The 19897-nt window shown below is 39.3% G+C and overlaps 1 protein-coding gene across 3 annotated transcripts in view; it reads right to left on the bottom strand.

The window, feature by feature from the left end:
* The window catches only part of septin12 (septin 12), a 95748-nt gene that overhangs the window by 33783 nt on the left and 42068 nt on the right, over positions 1-19897 (bottom strand). Inside the window, exon 1 of one of the 3 annotated variants that reach the window (XM_076752141.1) lies at positions 10730-10845. The exons of 1 other annotated variant lie outside the window; for it this stretch is intronic. In XM_076752141.1, the coding sequence (XP_076608256.1) occupies positions 10730-10781 (52 nt within the window). In that variant the 5' untranslated portion in view covers positions 10782-10845. Of the gene's footprint in view, positions 1-3027; positions 3090-10729; positions 10846-19897 lie in introns of those variants that run through there. One more of the 3 variants, XM_076752143.1, reaches the window with a different exon arrangement.

Here is a 19897-nt window from a genome sequence, read left to right as displayed (position 1 = left end):
GACGGAAATGAGCTTTCAATTTAAAATCATCAAAATCAAAAGCAGGATCAGCGATTCTCCCAGTACTCTTTTATCACCACCTCTGCCTACTTGTGCATGTCTGCATGTGTCCGAACATAAAACAAAACAACAATTCAAAGACAACACAGAATAGCTTACCCTGAGATTCTGCCAAGCATGGCTGATCATTCATTTTACAAGGCAGTTTTGTTCCGTCCTCCACTTGGCATCAAACCCCACCACTGATGCCATGATGTTTGTGTCTCTACCATGGGTTAGTTGGCGACACAGTTAAATGTTTTCTTTTCGTGTCCTCCACGTGGCATCAGACCCCACCACTTATACCATGATGTTTGTGTTTCTACCATGGATTACAATAAGGAGGCTACACAGGGTGTTAAATTGACCAGATTCTCTGTGCTGTTCCTGTGTCTGACCTGCCTGGTTAGATCTGCTCTGTGAAGCTAAACGCGGCATCTGTTAAAAAAAGAGTAGCCGCTTCTGGGCTGCTTCTGAAACGCGTTGCAGTGCACCCGGTGGAATTTAAAGCATTGTCTAGAGTGGCTGTGGGGTTACTGGTGACCAGGTTAGGGATTTAGGGGTTACTCGTAACCTGCACCTGCACTTTTCAAGTTGACACCATGGGTACTGTGGGAGGTGACCGAGAAACAAAACTGGAAAGTCCTCCTGCCTCGCTGAAGTCACTGGTATGGCAACATTTTTGCCTTCCCCTAAATTACGTCAATAACAACTACAGGCTTGTAGGCTATGCCACACATACAGTCCATGCTGCTACACACACGCACGCTTCACACGTTGCTGTGTGTATGTGCTGTACGTGTAGCTACACAAACACTGTGTTGTAAAATACCCTTCTGAAATGTAGTCACTCTTCTTTTTGTTTCGATGTTTAACAGTTTGTTTGTTTTCTATAATATTTTCATTACATTATTTAAATTTGACCATACGGCCTTAGTGTGATGTGAAAATTAAAGAAGAATTTGAAAATAAAATGATGGTTGTTGGCATAAAACCAGTAATGATGCTGGTGATCTTTACAAATCAGTGCTTGATAGTCTAAGATTGGAATCGTCGTCAAAGCTGAAAAAACCCCCCCCCCGAAAAATCAAAATGTTATCATGACCTTAAAAAGTCAAATTCAAAGGGCAGACTAATCAAGACACAATCAGCTGTAACACATTTCCATCTAACTCAGTAAATATAAGATTTTTTTTTTTTTTTTTTTTAACTTCCATGAAGATCTTGTGAGATGTTGTTAGCAAGATTGCTGTTGCTTTTAAAAAAAAAAACAATTTTCACTTCAGCTGTCACACAAAAGTTCAGTGTTTGACTTCTGACAGAACAGTCCCGTGTATAGACCCAAATCAACTATGAAATGATCCTAGTCAGACATTTTGTGAATATCATCGCCTGACACATGTTTTTTCTCTCTGACATGGAGTTTCAAAGCTGTCTATTACTAGTAAGACACACTAATGACCTGCACTGTTGGACTGGGTGACATGTTCCTTCATTGTCACAGATACAAACTGTAGTTTACAGTGTCCTGCTGAAAGAAATACTCAATACACAATAAACAATATCTCGGGAACCTTGAAGAAACTTCAAATTGGCACAAAGGTTCATTTGAGCTCAAGGATGACCTGATTAGGTTTTGGTGGTCAAATGTCACTGTGACCTCACAAAACACGTGTTCCCAATAACTCAAGAATTCCTATGCTAATTAGGACAAAATATCACATTCTCATTGGATGGTGATATTTTGTATCCAAAAGGTCAAAGGTCAACTTCACTGCGACATCCTTATGTTCTGCAGAAACACTTTTCTGTCCATTCTGTCAATTCAACTCAATAACTCAGAAGCAGAAGGGGAGATTGTGACAATATTTCACATTTGGTCAGATACTGAATTGATCTTGGGTGTCCACCTTGTCTCCACTACATATAAGTCTGGGCAGAAATTGAGGCAAACTGTAACTGTAACTGTGCCTGCATACAAGCGCGAAACACTAATTCAAGTTTTTCATTTAATTTATTTAGTTTCTATTTTGTTTCTCTTAATCTACTTGATTAGTTTTATTAATACATTTTACTTAGTACTGTTTTGTTATCAGTTTGTCAGTCATTTGTAAAGCAACTTTGAATTGCACAAACCGGTACGAAAGGTTGTATATAATTAAGTTTACTTATTTGTTGATTGAAATGTGGATTAATCTGCTGTTGATATAGTCCCCAACAATACACTATTTGTTCCTGTTTGATTTACCCTTTCTAAAAAACAACAATGGCCAGCTGTTTTAGACATCACTGAGCCTTGTGTGGACATAAAACTATACCATTTCTAATCTTTTGATGGGGTTTGTTGACTGTTGCAAAAATATGTAAATCGATGCATTGCAGCATAATTCTGATAAAAGTACAACACAATAACACAATTTTCATGAGACTGTGAATTTCCCTTGGGGATGAATAAAGTATCTATCTATCTATCTATCTATCTATCTATCTATCTATCTATCTATCTATCTATCTCTGTGACAGTACTGACACACTGGGAAGTGTAATGGTTACAAGACCAACTTACCCACAAACAGACAAAAAAGTATAATGTTCCAATCATTAACCCGGCACTATTAGTTAAACCATATTTAATATGTTCATATTAATCTTATGAAAAGCATTAAAGTCATGGAAAGTCTTTTCTATCACATATTCATCACTCATATTTAAAATAACCATTAATTTCTGTTTATAGCATAGTTAAAATATTGTCAGTATACTCTGCTCTTTGTTCCTTGTGCTAAGATGCCAACATACTCACTAGTTTTTACATGTTCAGATCTGAAGTGCCAACCCTGAAACACTTTCACCAAAGAACAACACGTGCCCCACTATGAGTGTAAAGTAGCACATGAAAAGAATTCACCTCATGAACACAAAGGACTGTGGCACAGTTAGAAGCTGTTTAAAGGGGCTGAAAACATGAAGAAGAGAGTTGTTCTTTACCTGGTTTGGTGACACAGCAGTGACATACTGTTGTCCAACTGAGCAGGATGTCATATCACAGCCTGTGTGTGTGTGTGTGTGTGTGTGGGGGGGGGGGGGGGGGACTGAGTGTGGATGAGTGTGTGTGTGTGTGTGTGTGTGTGAAAGATGATGATGCATTTCCTGGCATGAAGGGGAAACTGTTTCCTGGTTACATCTTCTGCTGACTATATCAGTCAAAAAGAGAATACTGTTAGATGACAATAACATTACATTTTTTTTCGGCATACTTTGTGGCCCTGTTTCCACGCAGAAGCTGTAAATGACAAGGAGTGGGCAAAAGATATGATTCATTATGTTCATGTGCTAGTCCTAAACTTTGTCTGTCTGCTGAACAGCTACTGTACAGTGGGTTTATCAGAGCTATTTCACTGAAAACAGCTGATTTGCTTCCTGCTGCAGCTTTTTATTTTATTTGTTATTTTCTTTAATGATAACAAAACGTAATGTTTTTTTGTATTTAAGAATTGCCTTGTGAGCCATATCAATTGTCTCCTGGCCAGAGGTTCTCCATACCTGGTATAAAGCCTTTCATGGATCCAGAAGGGGCTGTTTGAAGTCTGACAGATTGAGTTGTTGTGAAGAGTACGGGTCTTAGTCTAAACTTGATTGGTCTCATTTCAACTACTAAAGCCTCATTATAAACTCAGCTAAAAAGGATAGTGGATTTTGTCCTCCATCTGTTACACTGGAAGAATGTTAGGAAGAGATTTCTTAATGGGCAGGATGGTGGAGTATGGGCATTTAATGTATTGCTTTAAGACACAAACCTAAACTTAATTCAAGGTTAAGCTTATTTTCTATGTTCTATGTTGTTTGAACAGATTTAAAAAAAAAAAAAAACAACAGAAAAAAAACCCACAAAACAAATGGATAGTAGCTCAGTGTTCTCTCAACTGTCTCGTTGCCTCTTTCCTGTGCTGCCTCTGCTGCAATGATGCATTTAAATATATGTCCTGGGTCCCCAGCCTGTTGTTCCTTTTATTTCCCATAAATGACATAGAGCTGACTGAATCACTTTGCTAACTGAACACTAGGAGGTGACAACATTCCTACATGACCGACATTATATGATTCTTGGACACTTCACATTCCTGTCCCACTTCTTCACCCACCCCACTACAAACTTCCCTTGCATGATCAATTGACTTTTCGAAAATCTACTGAATATTCTGTGTGAAAACACAGATAACCAGAGATTGCTGCAGGATTGCTTTTGAACAATCCGTTTGGACTGCTCAAAAGCCACATGCACGAAGCTGGCCAAAAGAGATCCTTCTGGGTCGTCTGAGACTCCTCCAATATCCTCTTTAAGATAAACAATCTTTTTGTTTGCTTTCCTGAGTAGTATATCATCATCTCAGGGCATAGCTGTTTGGTTAGCTTAGTAATCTAATAGGAAAGGAAGTGCACAAGGTATTGGATTTGTTGAAAATTTCCCAGGGTCAAGGTTCCATACTAAAGTTAGGAGTGGAGTCTTTACTTTGAGAACCAAAGACATTCACGCAGATCATTTAAGATTCACTGAGGAAAGGAACTGCCTATTTTGAAAAAGACTATTGTGTCAAAGTATCTTTCATATTTTGATGTCCAAAGCCAGCTCCTTCTTGTTGGAGGAGTCCAGTGGAGTGCAAAGATGATTTTGCAACATTGTCAAAGGGGGTTCAAAGGTTCTGGTGGGCTGGTCTGGGTACTGCTGGTGGAATCTGGCGATGACGTTGGAGTTGAGGATGTGGTGAGTGGGAACCCAAGATCTCTCCTCTGGCCCATAACCCTGGATCTAGAGAGGGGAACCAGATCAATCCTCAGCTGGTGAGCAAGCTCTTCATTCATGATACTGGCATCTGCCCCAGAGTCAATGAATGTAGCCAGAGTGTGAGCGCCCTCTGGAAGCAATCCGATAAGGTACACTGGAGAGTCTTGCATGCTGCAAAGAACAATCTGGACAATCTAATTGTCTGGGAGAGCTGCTTACGTGCTGGGTTGATTGTGTAGCAGAACTGGTCTGTAGCTGACCCTCTTCTCCCCTCTTTGCATTGCTCAGGAGAAGTGTAGTGATAAAACAATCAGACTTTTAAGAGTTATTGACCATCTGGAAAGTTCACAGGAAGGTGTGAACCCAGGCAGAGACAGGATGTCTGGTTTAGAGACATCTTCTCACACTCTTTCAGGACAACAAGAGTCACTGATAACACTTTTACTTCTAATTTACATCTGGTCAGGACAAATGCCATGTCTCAAAGGAATCTTCAAACCAGATAATGCTGATGGGTTGTAAATTAGACATTCCTGAAGCAAACTGTTCTGTATGTCTGTGTGCCTTTTTGCTTAACCTACCAAATTAACCAAATCTCTACATTTGATTTAACTGTAGATGTTATTACATTGCCAAGCTCGTGATCTGTACAATAACAATGCTTTCCTGGTTTTTCTAACTTACAGGATGACGAAACTATGAATTTAACTATTTCAAAGATTTTCTCTGAGTTTCTACCATGTAACCATACTGCCATCTAGAGGTTCATAGCGGTTAGGCTGAATGTGCTTAGCTGGATACATTTATTAATAAGTAACCATAATAGCGATAATCATTTCGGCAAATATAGTCTGCCCTTCTTTATTCCTTCATCATATTAAAGTTGTTATACCCTTAGTCATCATGTTTATTAGGATTAGTGTCAGAAAAAGTTGTCGTTATTCATAAGAATTGTCTAACGCATGTAGTGAACACGCATGTCGTTGTTGAAGTGCCATTGAAAATTGATCATTTAAAATATATTCGATTGACCATAGTGAGAAGCAGATGAGCCCTCGTATGAATCATTAATTATTTCTCGCTCTGTGAAATGAAATCACGTTGCGCGTCTGCGAACCATCCCACATGCGTGACGTCCTCTTGATTAGACACGCCCTGGAGTGATGATAAAGTTAGCTGCGCACAACGGACGCCAGTCTAGTCTAGTTGAGTTTTATGTTTTAGTTTCTTCTCTCTTCTAGTCTCGTTTTTCTTTCGTCTCGTTTTGTCTTAGTTTGTGTTAAGTTCTGTTCTTTAGTTTTCAAGTATTTTTCCGCTCCATCATTTTCTCAGTCTTTTTGTTGCTGCTCACAACTACACAGAGTGGCCTGATTTAATTCTGCAGAAAACGCACTTTTCTAATCTTCGTGAAACTTTCATTTTTGCTCGCCACGCCAAGCTGCATAATTCCTATTTTTGTTGTTCAAGCCTAGTCACGTAATAATAATTTTGAAGACATTTTCGACCGGCCATCGAAGAATTTCTCAATCTTATTATTAGTAATCAAAAGCCTTGCCAAACGGCCAACAACTAACTGACCGCACCGAAGACCTGTAGCCTGCTGCTGACCCGCTGGTCCGGGTTAAAGAACCATCAGAAGCCGTTCCTCATCTGTAACCGACACCGAAGACCCTCAGCTCCCGAGACATCCCTGTCCAACACCGGCTCTCAACAGTGGTTCGCTTGATTCGTCCAGCAGACCGCTGTGCAGATCAGAGTGACGGGCGATGGCGCGGAGCCTCTTCGTGTCAGTTCGGGGCAGACATCTAGGAACGTCGCTGACAAAGTAGGCATATTCAAGCGGTTTTGAATAAGAGTTGGTCCGTGAGGTTGAGATATTGTCAGTTTGTTTAAATTCTCTTCATATTCGCGTCCCCTTTCCCCTTTAAAACCTACTTCTCACTATCGCCAAACTCATTTTACCATTATCTTGCCATAAGTTCCTCTGTGCAGTGTCTGTGTTAATCTACCTCATCGTATTATTCATGATTCATATTCATTTCATTATTGTGTTTAATAAATAATCTTTTGCATACAAGTCGTGTGCAAGACGGTGTCCTTTTGAGCTGGATATAAGCAATCCCTGTACTGAGAGTTTACGCCTTAGATTATCAGACTGATCCTCTGTTGGTTCATTCGTTCACTACATCAGCATTACAAGATATGATATACAAAATCCTTCTTAGCTGAGGAAGGTTGGTGCCCGGCAAATATTAACGAATGTAACATTAATTTAGAGGTAATTCCCCTACAATTGCGATGAACTTCAGGTGTGTGATCAGGTGAGTGGACTGATGGGCGTGGCCGAGTGTGGAAAACTAGCAGGTGAGCAGATGAGGTGACAATGGCAGCAGGTAAGAAACATGAGTGGATGTGACAAAAAGCGGCACCCTGTGGGCTAAATTACCAAACAGAGAACCAAGACACAAAGTATCCTTAAATTACTGTATTGTACTGCACTGTAAACACTGACATATTGTAATTATCCTTTCAACTTCACCTTGACCCTTTTGCAGCAGCTTAATATCATACTTAGCCAACTGGCCAGGTGTGTGGCTAAACCTGTACCAAATCCTCACAGTCTGATCATCTTTGCCGTGAGTCAGTGAAAAATGGTCATTGTGACTGTGATTGTGTAGCCCTTGTCTTCAGTGATGTGCATTTTTATTATACACGGTCAAGGTGGGGCTAATTTTAACTTCTTTAAAAAGCGTTGTCTTGAATCTAAGAGAGACTTGTCTAACATCAGCAATGAAAGCTTCCATGGCCACCCCAAAAGGTCCCACTGTGCTTCAAACAAAGTGCTTCTCAGATCATTTAACAGCAACTGAAATTTTCTGACTTCAAAAATGTGGGGGAGAGAGACAATCAGTGTTCAGATTACACTGTGTCTGTAGGAGCCCTATTTTTTGGGTGTGGGGGGTGAGAGGGTACTATATACATGCACTTGCATGTTTGAATGAACCCACTTATATGCAAAAATATACTATTAATACAATTCATTTCATAGAAAAGGATATTTAGCCTGGGACAACAAAGAAACGGGAAATGTGTTCACTGTTGTATTCTTTTTTTTAATTGCTCTTCACCAAGAAACAATAAGGAAGACTATTTCTGGAACCTAAATGCACAGAAAAGTATACATTTATAACAAAAAAGTGGCACAAAAAATCATATTTTACAGGTCCGCCTAAATTTGGGCATTTGAACAATCATTGTGTCAAAGCTACCAAGATAGGCAAAAAATGCATTGAGGTTGGCAAAAGATCAAGGCTGTGGGATGCAGCTAGGAAAGCAACTGGGGCCATTCAGAATAGGTGGAGACACTTTTAGACAATGTCACCCTGTATATAGTCTGTTTTAACCATACTGAGGCCTTAAACCAAAGCCTTACTTCAGCTCCCTAGTTGAACCGAGCTGAGTTTTGGCTGCAAAATAATTCAACTACTCATCAACTCAACTAGTCATCATCATGTTTTACACTATTGCAAAACTATGTTTTGGCATCGGATAAGCCCTTCCAATTCATTGCTCTGTTACTCAGACTGGGCTTCATTTCACTGTTGCATGGATACTCAAACATGCCACACTGATGCCTTTTTTAATTACAATTACCATTAGTCATTTGCAGATGCTTTTATCCAAGCGATGTACATATGAATTCTCACACACACGCATCAGGGGCAGTTTTTGGCGTTCAGTATCTGGCATGTGGACTGCCCAGGCCAGGGATCGTATCACCAACCTCCTGATCAGTGGACGGCCGCTCTACCCCCTGAGCCACAGCAGCCCACTTTTAAAAGAATGCTTTTTTTTTTTGTTGTTTTTAAATACTGCTCTTAGATATCACAATTTTTACAACATTTTTGTAATATCTGGCTATCTTTTCAAAACATACTCAATACTTGTAGTGATGTTTTATATCACCAGTAAGATGTCTGAGAGAGAGGCAGCATGTCCTTAAAGTGATTTCTTCTCTTGTTAAATTGCTAACCAATAACATTCAATCTACTTTATATATAAGATGGTAAGTTATGAAACTAGAATTATGGATTACAACCGTCATTCTTGTATTATGTAGCTGGAGAGCCTGTCGGATACGATGAAGCACCCAGCTTTAAGAGCTACTGTTCTATAGGACGATGGTAAATTTCACAAGGATTCATTGCTTCCCCCAGTGGTGAAAAAGCACACCTGCACAATCCCTCTCTCTCCAGCACACACATACACAAATGGAGAAACATCAGAGTTTGTAGCTGAGATACACTGCGGTGAATGAAAGGTGAGTGAGTGAGTAGCATTTATCTAAACTTTGTGTAAAATGTCTGGGAAGTAAAACTGAACTAATGATCTCAAGCATCAACAATGAAAACATCAACAGATAAGAATCTTCTCTTTGAGGAATGTGCAACCCAATCAATTCTTACTCTAAATGTAAACAGATTTACTTGTCTTCTCTGGAGTATTACAGCATATTTATGAAAATGCATCTATAAAGGACATATTGTACATTAGCTGTTACTACAGTTGCAATTGCTGCATGAACATATTCAAACATAAGCTGATGTCAGTCAGTCAACATGTTGGCCCAATGAAACATATCTTGATGTAAAGATAATGAAAATAAACTGAGGACCCAAATGAGTCTGAAAAGAGACTTTTTATTCGTGAAATCTGAACTTCAAACTATCATTCACAAAGAAACTGCCTCTGCACTACACGTTATGGATGATAATATTTGAATTGGATGATAAGGCAGGCATAATGTTATAACTGAAACAGGTAGAAAGAAGGATGGGTCAAAAATGTGAGCCAAATAGTAGGAATGTCACAATATAAAGAATCTCACGATAAAAATATGGTTTGATGCTGTTGTGGAGCTATGATGCTATCTAGCACTATTAAGCACCCAGCTTGGAGCTTGACATGAAGAATAACAACAATCATCATAGTATTTCTGTCATTTCAGAAAATGCACAAAATATGGATGTATCGATGACAGAGGCCGGACGGTCCCCACAAAAAGTGGTTTGCACACACTTTAAATCTCGCTTTACAAGTAGGTTTGAATGTATGACCAAGCAGATGCCAGTCATCTGCTTGGTCGAGTGAGACATGTAGCAAAGTTTTTTCACCGCAGTTCAACTACCAACTTGATGGAACAGCTCTTTGTTTTATAAAAGGACAGCTATTGACTGTTGCGTTGTTTTTGTTTTGAAATTGTACATTGTTCAGGAAAGCAGAAGCACTTTAAGTTAAAAACTAATTTTATATGAATAAAAAGTGTTGTGCACACTAATTTATTAATAAAGGGCATGTTTTCAAGTTTTTTCTTTCTTTTTTTAAATATAAAAATAAATACAGAATCTCAGACTTTTTAATCGAGGTATTATCGTATCATGGGTTTTGATATAGTTACATACCAATCGAATAGTATAGAATAGTTTGTGAACCTTCTGAAATAGAAAGTTAGGAATTTAAATCTAATTTATATACAGATGACATTTTATTAGCATTATGCACACCTACGGAGTATATACTGTCCCTGCTAAGGCTTATGACTATATTCAGTACTTTTTCTGGATACAAAATAAAGTAGATGTTTATTCTAGCTAATTCACTACTCATCACAGTGTCACATCAAGTCAATTTAACTTCAGGGATATCAATCTGTCCTTTTAGGAAGCACAAGTGATTGTGACTCAGTTACACCTGCTTTGGAATGTGAAAGTGACAACAGGTTGTGACAACCTGGATTGCCGCACCAGGATAGTTGCACCTAAAACACACCCCAGATACACCCACACACACACCCATCCACGTTTCGCGCACCCATTCGTTAAGAGTTCGCGCCGGCATTCAACTTACTCCCATATCCGGCACTCTGTGGAGGGCAGGAAAGAGAGCGTAGGAGACCCATCGAGCAGCACGCTCAAGTGAGGCCGTTTAATCCCTTGCAGTCTTCATCCTCCGCTGTGTGTCATCCCCTGTACCTATATATGATCTCCGTCAGCGCTTTTCACTCCCTGATCGCCGCTATCCACTTCACCAAATCATCTGTCACTGGAGCCGGTCACTCACTTCCTCAAACCAGCAGCCAAAACCCGGACTGGATTTCCCCCGTTTGACTGGACTGGACTGGACTGACTGACTGACTATTTCAGTAAGTGAATCAAGCACTTTTTTCTTCTTCTTCTTCTTTTTGGTTTGCTTGAAGGTTTTTTTTTCTTTCTTCCCTGTTCTTGCTCGGATTGACTGTTAATAACTGGACTGAATTAAATTGAACCGAACTTTATTGTTTTTTTTTTCATGAACTGAATCGTTTTTGGTTGAGCAAAAGGAAGTGGAGGGGTGGAGTTTTTGGTTGATTGCCTTGCGCTGTTTGTGGACTGGATCGGGGATTGTGGGTATCGTGTAAATATTGCATTGTTTTGTTGGGTTTTGGGGATCGTGTACAGCACTTTTCAATACATTTTCACTGTTTTTTGCATCATATACTGTGTTGGGCTGTGTGTTTTCTGTTGCCTCATTCAATGTGCAGGGTGTCATATTATATGTATGTACATCCTTTGTGCGGTTTGCTTTAAATTGAGAAAAAGAAAAACCAAACTGACCAACTAAACTATAAACTGACCTACTACTCTTAAATGCCAGGAGAGAGACCTGGCTGGCACCCCTCATAATAATAACAAAATAACTCAAAAAGAACAAGTCAAACTGTCACATAAAGGAGCAAAAGAAATACATCCCCCATAAAGGGAATGGTTTTGCATGTGGTGGACACAGACAATTGCTCTCTCCTTATCCTTTCTGGCTGATTCTAATCTAGTTTTGAATTATGTTATAGTCCTTGTCACTACTGGTAGCATGGAGCGGTACCTGTTGTGTCTCCCAACACAGTCTCAAGAGCATGAAAGAGATACCAGGAGACCAGCCGTTACACAAGGAGAGCTGGCCAGGGCCGTAGAAGAGCATCAACCCAGCAGCAGGACCACTATCTGCTCCTTTGTGCGAGGAGGAACAGGAGGAGCACTGCCAGAGCCCTGCAAAATGACTTCCAGCAGGCTACTGGTGTACATGTTTCTGACCAAATTGTCAGAAACAGACTACATGAGGGTGGCATAAGGGCCCGACGTACTGTAGTGGGACCTGTGCTCACAGCCCAGCACCATGCAGCTCAATTGGCATTGACCAGACAAGAACACCAGAATTGGCAGGTCCACCACTAGCGCCCCGTTCTCTTCACAGATGACAGCAGGTTCACAATGAGCACATGTGACAGGCGTCAAAGAGTCTGGAGACGCTGTGGTGATCGTTATGCCACCTGTAAACATCATCCCGGTTGGGGGTGGGTCAGTGATGGTCTGGGAAGGCATATCCTTGAAGGATTGCACAAACCTCCATGTCATAGCCAATGGTATCCTGACTGCTGTTTGGTACCAAGATTAAATCTTCAAAGCAATTGTCAGACCTTAAGCTGGTGCAGTGGGCCCTGGGTTCCTCCTAGTGCAGGACGATGCCCAGCCTCATGTGGCCAGAGTATGTAGGCAGTTCCTGGATTACAAAGGTATTGATGTCATTTACTGGCCTTCATGTTTCTGTGACCTAAATGCAATCGAGCACCATCCGCTAACTCTTCGGGAGCATGCCCAGACATTGTCTGGAGTGCATACAGGCACACAGGGGCCATACACACTACTGAGTCACGGTGTGATTTTGGTGTGATTTCGGTGTGATTTTGAATCCTGCCCTCAATGGGTTGGTGATTTTGGTTTCCATTGACCATTGTTAATTAATTTTGTTCACAACAAATTAGGCAAATTGTACATCAGTAAAGATTTTCAACTTCAATAATTTGTTCATCATGATCCAATGTGTGATTTAAGTATTCCCTTAACTTTTTTTGAACAGTGTATAATAGCTATATCGAATAATTAAGTCAATAGTGAAGTATACTAGGCTTCTTTGTGGCTTTCCTCCAGCAGAACTCAATAATCATATTATTTATTTGCTAGATTAGTCCATAAAAGGGTTAAAATTACAGGATTCACTCTACCATCTTGCCAATTTTGGCATAATCCTAAATTTTCACTAAGAGACAATCCATTAGTCAATGGCAGGAGGCAGATATCTGTGCTACCACCACGTGCTACTTGCTTTACAAACAATATACTTCATAATCTGATAAGCTTTAAGAGGTGTGACCTGCAACAGGGAAGGGCATTGAGGATAAATATCAGGATGTTGTTACCAGGAAAGGACTAGTCTCTACAATATATAAACTTGTGATCCTCTCTACAGCTCAGAGTAACTCAACCCTGAGTAACTCAGACTAACTGGGAGAAAGACATAGGGGTCTCTTTTCAGCGGCCAACAAACAAAGAATATGAAATTCTTCAGTAATATCAAATGTGTCTGATGCAGAATCATTCAAATTACAATCTTGCATAGGGTGTATATCACCCCAGTAAAATGAAATAAAATGAAAGCTCTGCTCTCAGTTTTTCTGTGGAAATGCCCTGCTCAGAGTTTCCTTTGGTCACTGGTGACAAATGCCCTCACAGAGATACTCCAGGTTAATACTAATATAATACTATAATATAATATAATGCTAATATAATAATTAATACTAAATATCCAATAATATGTATACTAGAAAACAAAATCGATGTTATCTGTAAGAAAAATGAGATTTGTAACACTGGGTTGTCGTGCTGCAAAATGGAAAAGTCTTATGAATCGAAAGATAACCTGTTTCAGCTAGAGCAGTTGGTTGGAAGAATTTATACGATTAAATAGGGATGGAGAGAGTTGCTGTAATATGAAGGCACCTTGATCAGGGCCTACAGGGATTGTGAGTTGCAGTAAGGACATGTTTGAACTGTCTGCTGTCATAGAGAGGAGGGATTCTTTAAATATAGAGATAATGATGGACATTTTCAGTCTGTCTCTCCAGGAAGCCATTCTTCATGTTGGACACTGATGTAAATGCAAAAAGTACCAGAAACTGTTGTGTAACACATGAAAAAACAATTTTCAAAACCTGCGTATATTCCTATCCCCACACACCTAATTACTGCATTAAGTGGGTGTGAATCCTGGATTGTCAGTTTCACAAAGTTGAAGAAATTGTTGGACACAACACCCCAAAAAGCAATTTCAGAGAGGGTTTCCAAGACTGGTCAACCATAAGCACTTCTGATGAAGTACACTATCACCTTAAAAGCACTGAAACATCAATCAGCACGGCTGTCGTGATAGTTGTGAGGGTCAGGGATTTGGTGTGGCTTTGGAGGAAAGCACATACACTGCAAACAAACAGAAACACCCAGGGCTCTGCTGATACAGAGGATTATGTACACATGCAGCTACACTTCTGCTGACCCACAAGGACATATATAAACCAAAATGCAAATGTCTTATCTTGGGTATGGTCAGGAGGAGGTTTATGCTCTGTCTCACCCTTATTTTGCTCATCCACCTTTCTTTCCAGCTGAAGCATAAACACCATAAAAAACGGGAGTGTGTGTCTGCATGTAGATCCCTGTCAGACTGAGTTTGCTGAATGAAACTGTCCCAGCTCTCATTTTACCATAGTTTGCTGTATGCTGAATGGGCTCAATTGTCCGTAGGGGGAAACCAAAAGCTGAGGGTGAACAGAAAGATACACACACAGAGAGGACCTACAACTTTTACTTACAATAGCCAGACAAACTAAACAACTTTTTTAACTATTGTTTGGAATCTACAGTATGTATTGACCATGATGCCGCGCAACAGTGTCAGTCTGTATCTCAGTGCATTCTGTAGGAATGAACTACTAATATTTCAAGCATTATAGTTGGTTTACTGTTTGAGTAAAAAAGACAAGGGGGTATTTACTAATGTAAATTACCTTCAATTTTAGGTGGCTACAACTGTGCAATGTTGGCATCTGGCCTTCCATGAGAAAAATTGCAGTGGACTATGGCATTTAACAGTTACTTGATATTTTGTGTACCTTCAGATGCTTTGCAAACCCCATCATATGTATGCAAACTTTTGGAAAAAAATCTGATCTACATTAAGTTTCAAGGAGTACTCTAGAAATTTTGTACTGTACTCTCATAAAGTTGGACAACTTGTGTGAGACAAATTAAAAAAAAAAAAAAAAGAAAAAAAAAAAGAAGAGTGTCCTTGATTTGGAGGTAGACTGACTCTTAATCCCTCATATACATCTAGTTCCAAATGCTGAAACCTGCAATTCAATAGTATCCATGCATTATACCCTCCCTACCTGGTAAACTATGCCTTACACCTTGTCAACACAGGCTGCATGGTGAAAGCAGTACGTAGCAGGGCAGCAGCTGCTGGTTCAATGCTCCATCTACACAGGATGAGTTCAATCACAGTACAGTGTTGGTTACCTGCATAGCAGCAGCACTAAGAATCCCAGACACAATCCTTGTAGTTAGGTGCATAAAACAGAGGGAAATAACCCTGAAGCATAAAAATAAGATTCAGGTTAGTCTTTGTAGACAACTGCATTAATTGATACAGAAACTTATTTGTTCTCTCAGACAAATGTGAGATGGACAACTGAGAAACATTACTAAAACACCTCCTGCGTGAAAAGCCAGTACAAATTTCAAACCTTCAGTTTGCAATGCTAGCTTTATGTTATAAATTCATCCCATCATTTTGTCATACCTGACAAAACTCCTGAAGAACCAGGGAAGACATGATGCAAATGTTTGGGTGAGTCGTAGTCTCAATGACTAGTAAACTAAGTGTACAGTGTGTGGTGTACCCCACACTATCTTCCTAGCCTCAGTCCACATTTCTGAAGGGTTAACTCTGCTGTGGATGTCAAAAGAAGAGCCAGTTTGTCCTGCAAATGCCTCCATACAGTTTAAAGAGGCAACAATAATCATACCAAAGAGGTTGTCTCCCAAACAGACACACACACACACACACACACACACACACACACACACACACACACACACTCACTCACACATACACACACATTAAAGAGAATGAACACACCTTCTAGGACACAGGGGTCTATTAAAGATGAGTCAGACTCTAAACCTTTGCTTGGAGTGGTACTTGAAGCTTTACAGTTTCCTGTTGATGTGAAGGTAAGTAAAGTACTGTGTGGCCCTGGGCCCACAACAAACCTTACATCAAAAGACACGCATGCACATACATACACATATACACGCACACACACACACACACACACACACACACACACACACACACAGGGTCCCAATGAGGTAACAAAAACAGACACACACACACATAGACACACCCGTCACGTTCACACGTCAAGTTTATGTCCTGAGAAAACACTCCTCATAAACTCCACACTCATAAACTCCACCAAGGTTGCTCAATCCTTTGAATATGTTAGGAAAATCTTTAGTTTAGAATCTGCACCTAGATGTAAACAAACAGTTATAGAAGGCCATGTTGATTTTTGAAATGTCAGAACATTTTACAAAGAATGGATTGCGTAAAACTTAAAGTGAGTCAGATCCATGACCACTGAGTTATGGTTACTTAAATATAGGCTTCTATTACATCCTCTTTGGGCAAAATATCATCAATTTTGCAGAAATGCTCAGACTTGAAGTGTGTGTGCATCATTGATCACCAAACTCATTGCAAGTGCCCCTGGTCAACGGATTGAACTGCAACCCTTGACAAATCCACTTGTCTAACTTACATGAAATATGCCAGAATTTGGAGGAATTCTGGAATAATATTTTCTGTAATAATAATAATCAGAATCATATTAAATTCCACTCTACCAGTATTTGCAGCCACCGTGTATCAAGTGCTGATTTAAGGGGGGAACATTTCAACCTGCAATGAATGGCCTACTTACTACTACATACAGCTACTCTGAATGTACAACCTGAAAAAAGGTACTGGGTCAACCAGATTCAAGCTACTATTTATGGTGTTCTAAAGGCAATGAGTCAGGGCTGGACAGGTTGATATAGCCCATTAGGTGGGTGTCACTGGTAGATTACATTGGAGAACATAATAAATCATTAGGTTTTACATTCTATCCTAAATCACACTCACCGTGGCTATGAAGAGGTGAAGATGGTTATGACAGAGCCAAGTATACTTGGCAACTGCTGACAGAACATTACTACCCTGTGGCACAAGAGGAAGGAATTTAATAACTCTTTCTCATAATTTCTTTCACTCTTTCACAAAATCTTCCCCTCCTCCCTGTTTCTCCTCCTCTGCTCTATCTCTCTTCTTCTCCCTTACTCTCTCTTCTACCTTCTTCTTTGCCCCTCTGCCTCACTTAGATTAGAAGTGAATGGTGGCCCCCTGACACCAAGGACCACATTTCCCTCGAGTGAATCTCATTTAGGGCTCTTGCCTTGAAACTATCACGAAACTTGAGTGCCAATTTGATATGTATTGTAAGTATCAAGATTTTATAAATATTGGGATCGATATTACGATTTATCATGATCATTGCTATACTACATATAAATGTGGAAAGTAAACAATTTTGGGAAGTAAACTGCTACGTTTATCTGTTCCTGCTCACCAAGTTAGTGGCATAAGAAACTAATGAATAAAATAAAATGATAGCCCTAAATGAATAGAGCTCCTGATAACTGCACAACACAAATGTGAGACCTTAAATTAACTGTCCATCAACAACTTGGACCTGACTGTATATAAAAGTGGTAAATACAATGAACAATAGAGTGAATAAAATATTCACACATTTTGAAGTCAAGGGCTACATTTAACTGTTCCTGTTCATGAAGCTAGTGCTATACGAACAACAAATAAAATAGAAAATCTAAATGTGTATACAGAATACTTTCTGGCCTCTCCTGACACACAATGTCTCCACTTAATGGCATTGGATTTGGGAAATTTGAGTTTGAGTTTCTGACCCTCTGGGGTTGCTATAGCTGATCAGTATTTTGTATTGAAGCCAGAGTAGCAGACTGAGTTAGAAATGTGACGTCAGCAGCATTACAGCAGCTATTAGTTTATTTCCAGTGAACCTTGGAAATATATGCCTTCCCATTCCCATTATGCTTTATTTCCAAGTCAGCAGCACAGATGATCTATACAATCAGCACAGTTTCAAGGCGGACACCCAAGATTAGTGTCACCAATTCAGTATCTGACCAAAAGTGAAATAAGGTCACAATCTTCCCTTTTTTTCCAGAGTTATCGTGTGGCCAGAAAAGTGTTTCTGCAGCAACATGAAGATGTGAAGTTGATCTTTGACCTTTTTGATGTAAAATATCATCATTTCATTTTTGCTGATGAGACATTTGTGTGAATTCTTGAGTTATGGCAAAAATGTGTTTTGTGTGGTCACTTTGACTTTTGACCACCAACATTTAATCAGTTAATCCTTGATTTGAAGTGAACCTTTGTGAAAAATTTGGAGAAGTTCCCTCAAGGCGTTCCTGAGGTACTGTGTTGACAAGAATGGGATGCACGTATGTGCATATATTATTATATCTGAGTTCTCAGAATTTCTATCAGGTTTAGACCTTAAAACAGATAGAGTAATTATTGTAGGTGATTTTAATGTACATGTTGACGTTGATAATGATAGCCTTAGTACTGTGTTTATGTCATTATTAAACTAGTTTGCTTGTCAGAATGTACACGAAACTACTCCTAGTTTTAACTATACTCTCGAACTCTTGAAATTGAACACTTGGAAGTATCCTCACAGAATCCTCTTTTGTCAGACCATCATTTAATAACTTTTGAATTCATATTACCAGACTACCCACCAGTAGGCAAAAATTCCTACACAAAATTCCTGTCTGATAGTGCTGTAGCTAAATTTAAGGATATGATCGCATCAGCGTTTAAATCAATGCCATATCACAATATATATGGTCTACTGTTTACATTTATTTATCATCTCAAACTTTATTATATTCTTCCAATAGTATATAATATGTATTATACATTGTAATACATATTATAGAACTTTATATTTAGTTATACTTAGTTATATTTTTATTTTTAACAAACTTTTATTCCTGTTTATATTTTTTGTTACTTTTTTGTTACTTTTTTAAACAACTGTTGTATACATTCGGTGTTTTTCTGTATGTTTAATTGTGACTGCAACAAAATAATTTCCCAAACTAGGATCAATAAAGAAGCAGTCTAAAATCTAAAGTCAATCTGGCCCATCTGGTTGATAGCGCTACTGGTCCACTGTGTCACTTGATTCTGTTGCCCCTCTACAAAAGAAGGTAAAAAACAGAGGAGGTTAGCTCCATGGTATACATCCCCAAACCCGCAAATTAAAGCAAACTCCACTAAAAGTAGAAAAGAAAAGGTGTTCCACCAATTTGGAAAAATTTCGTTTTGCTTGGCAAGTGTGTCTTAAAACATACAGGAAGGCCCTCCGCAGTGCTAGGGCAACCTATTACTCTTCACTAATAAAGGAAAATAAGAACAATCCCAGGTTTCTCTTCAGCACTGTAGCCAGGCTGAAGGAGAGCCATAGCTCCGTTGAATCATGTATTCCTTTAGCCTTCAGCAGTAATGATTTCATGAGCTTCTTTAATTATAAAATTCTTACTATTAGAAACAGAATTCATCACCTCCTGCCCTCAATAGGTACTGATTTATTTTCAAACACAGAAACCATAGAAATTGTTATTAAACCTGTTGTAGTTTTAGGCTGTTTTTCACCTGTTGATGTTAACCTGTATTTTAGACCCCATCCCAACTGAGCTGCTTAAAGAAGTTTTACCCTCAATTGGCTCTTCTTTATTAGATATGATCATCAGATCATATGATCTGTCTTTATCAACACGTACCACAGTCCTTTAAAGTAGTTGTAAAACCTCTTCTTAAAAAGCCTACTCTTGACCCAGTGGTTTTAGCCAACTATAGACCTATATCTAACCTCCCTTTCTCTCAAAAATTCTTGAGAAAGTAGTTTCTAATCAGCTGTGTGACTTTCTACACAGCAACAGTTTATTTGAGGACTTCCAGTCAGGATTTAGAGTACATCGTAGCACA

This window comes from Chaetodon auriga, chromosome 16, assembly GCF_051107435.1.
Source record: "Chaetodon auriga isolate fChaAug3 chromosome 16, fChaAug3.hap1, whole genome shotgun sequence".
Lineage (NCBI taxonomy): Eukaryota > Metazoa > Chordata > Actinopteri > Chaetodontiformes > Chaetodontidae > Chaetodon > Chaetodon auriga.
Note: the sequence above shows the minus strand (reverse complement) of the source record. Positions and strands in the feature narration are given on the sequence as shown.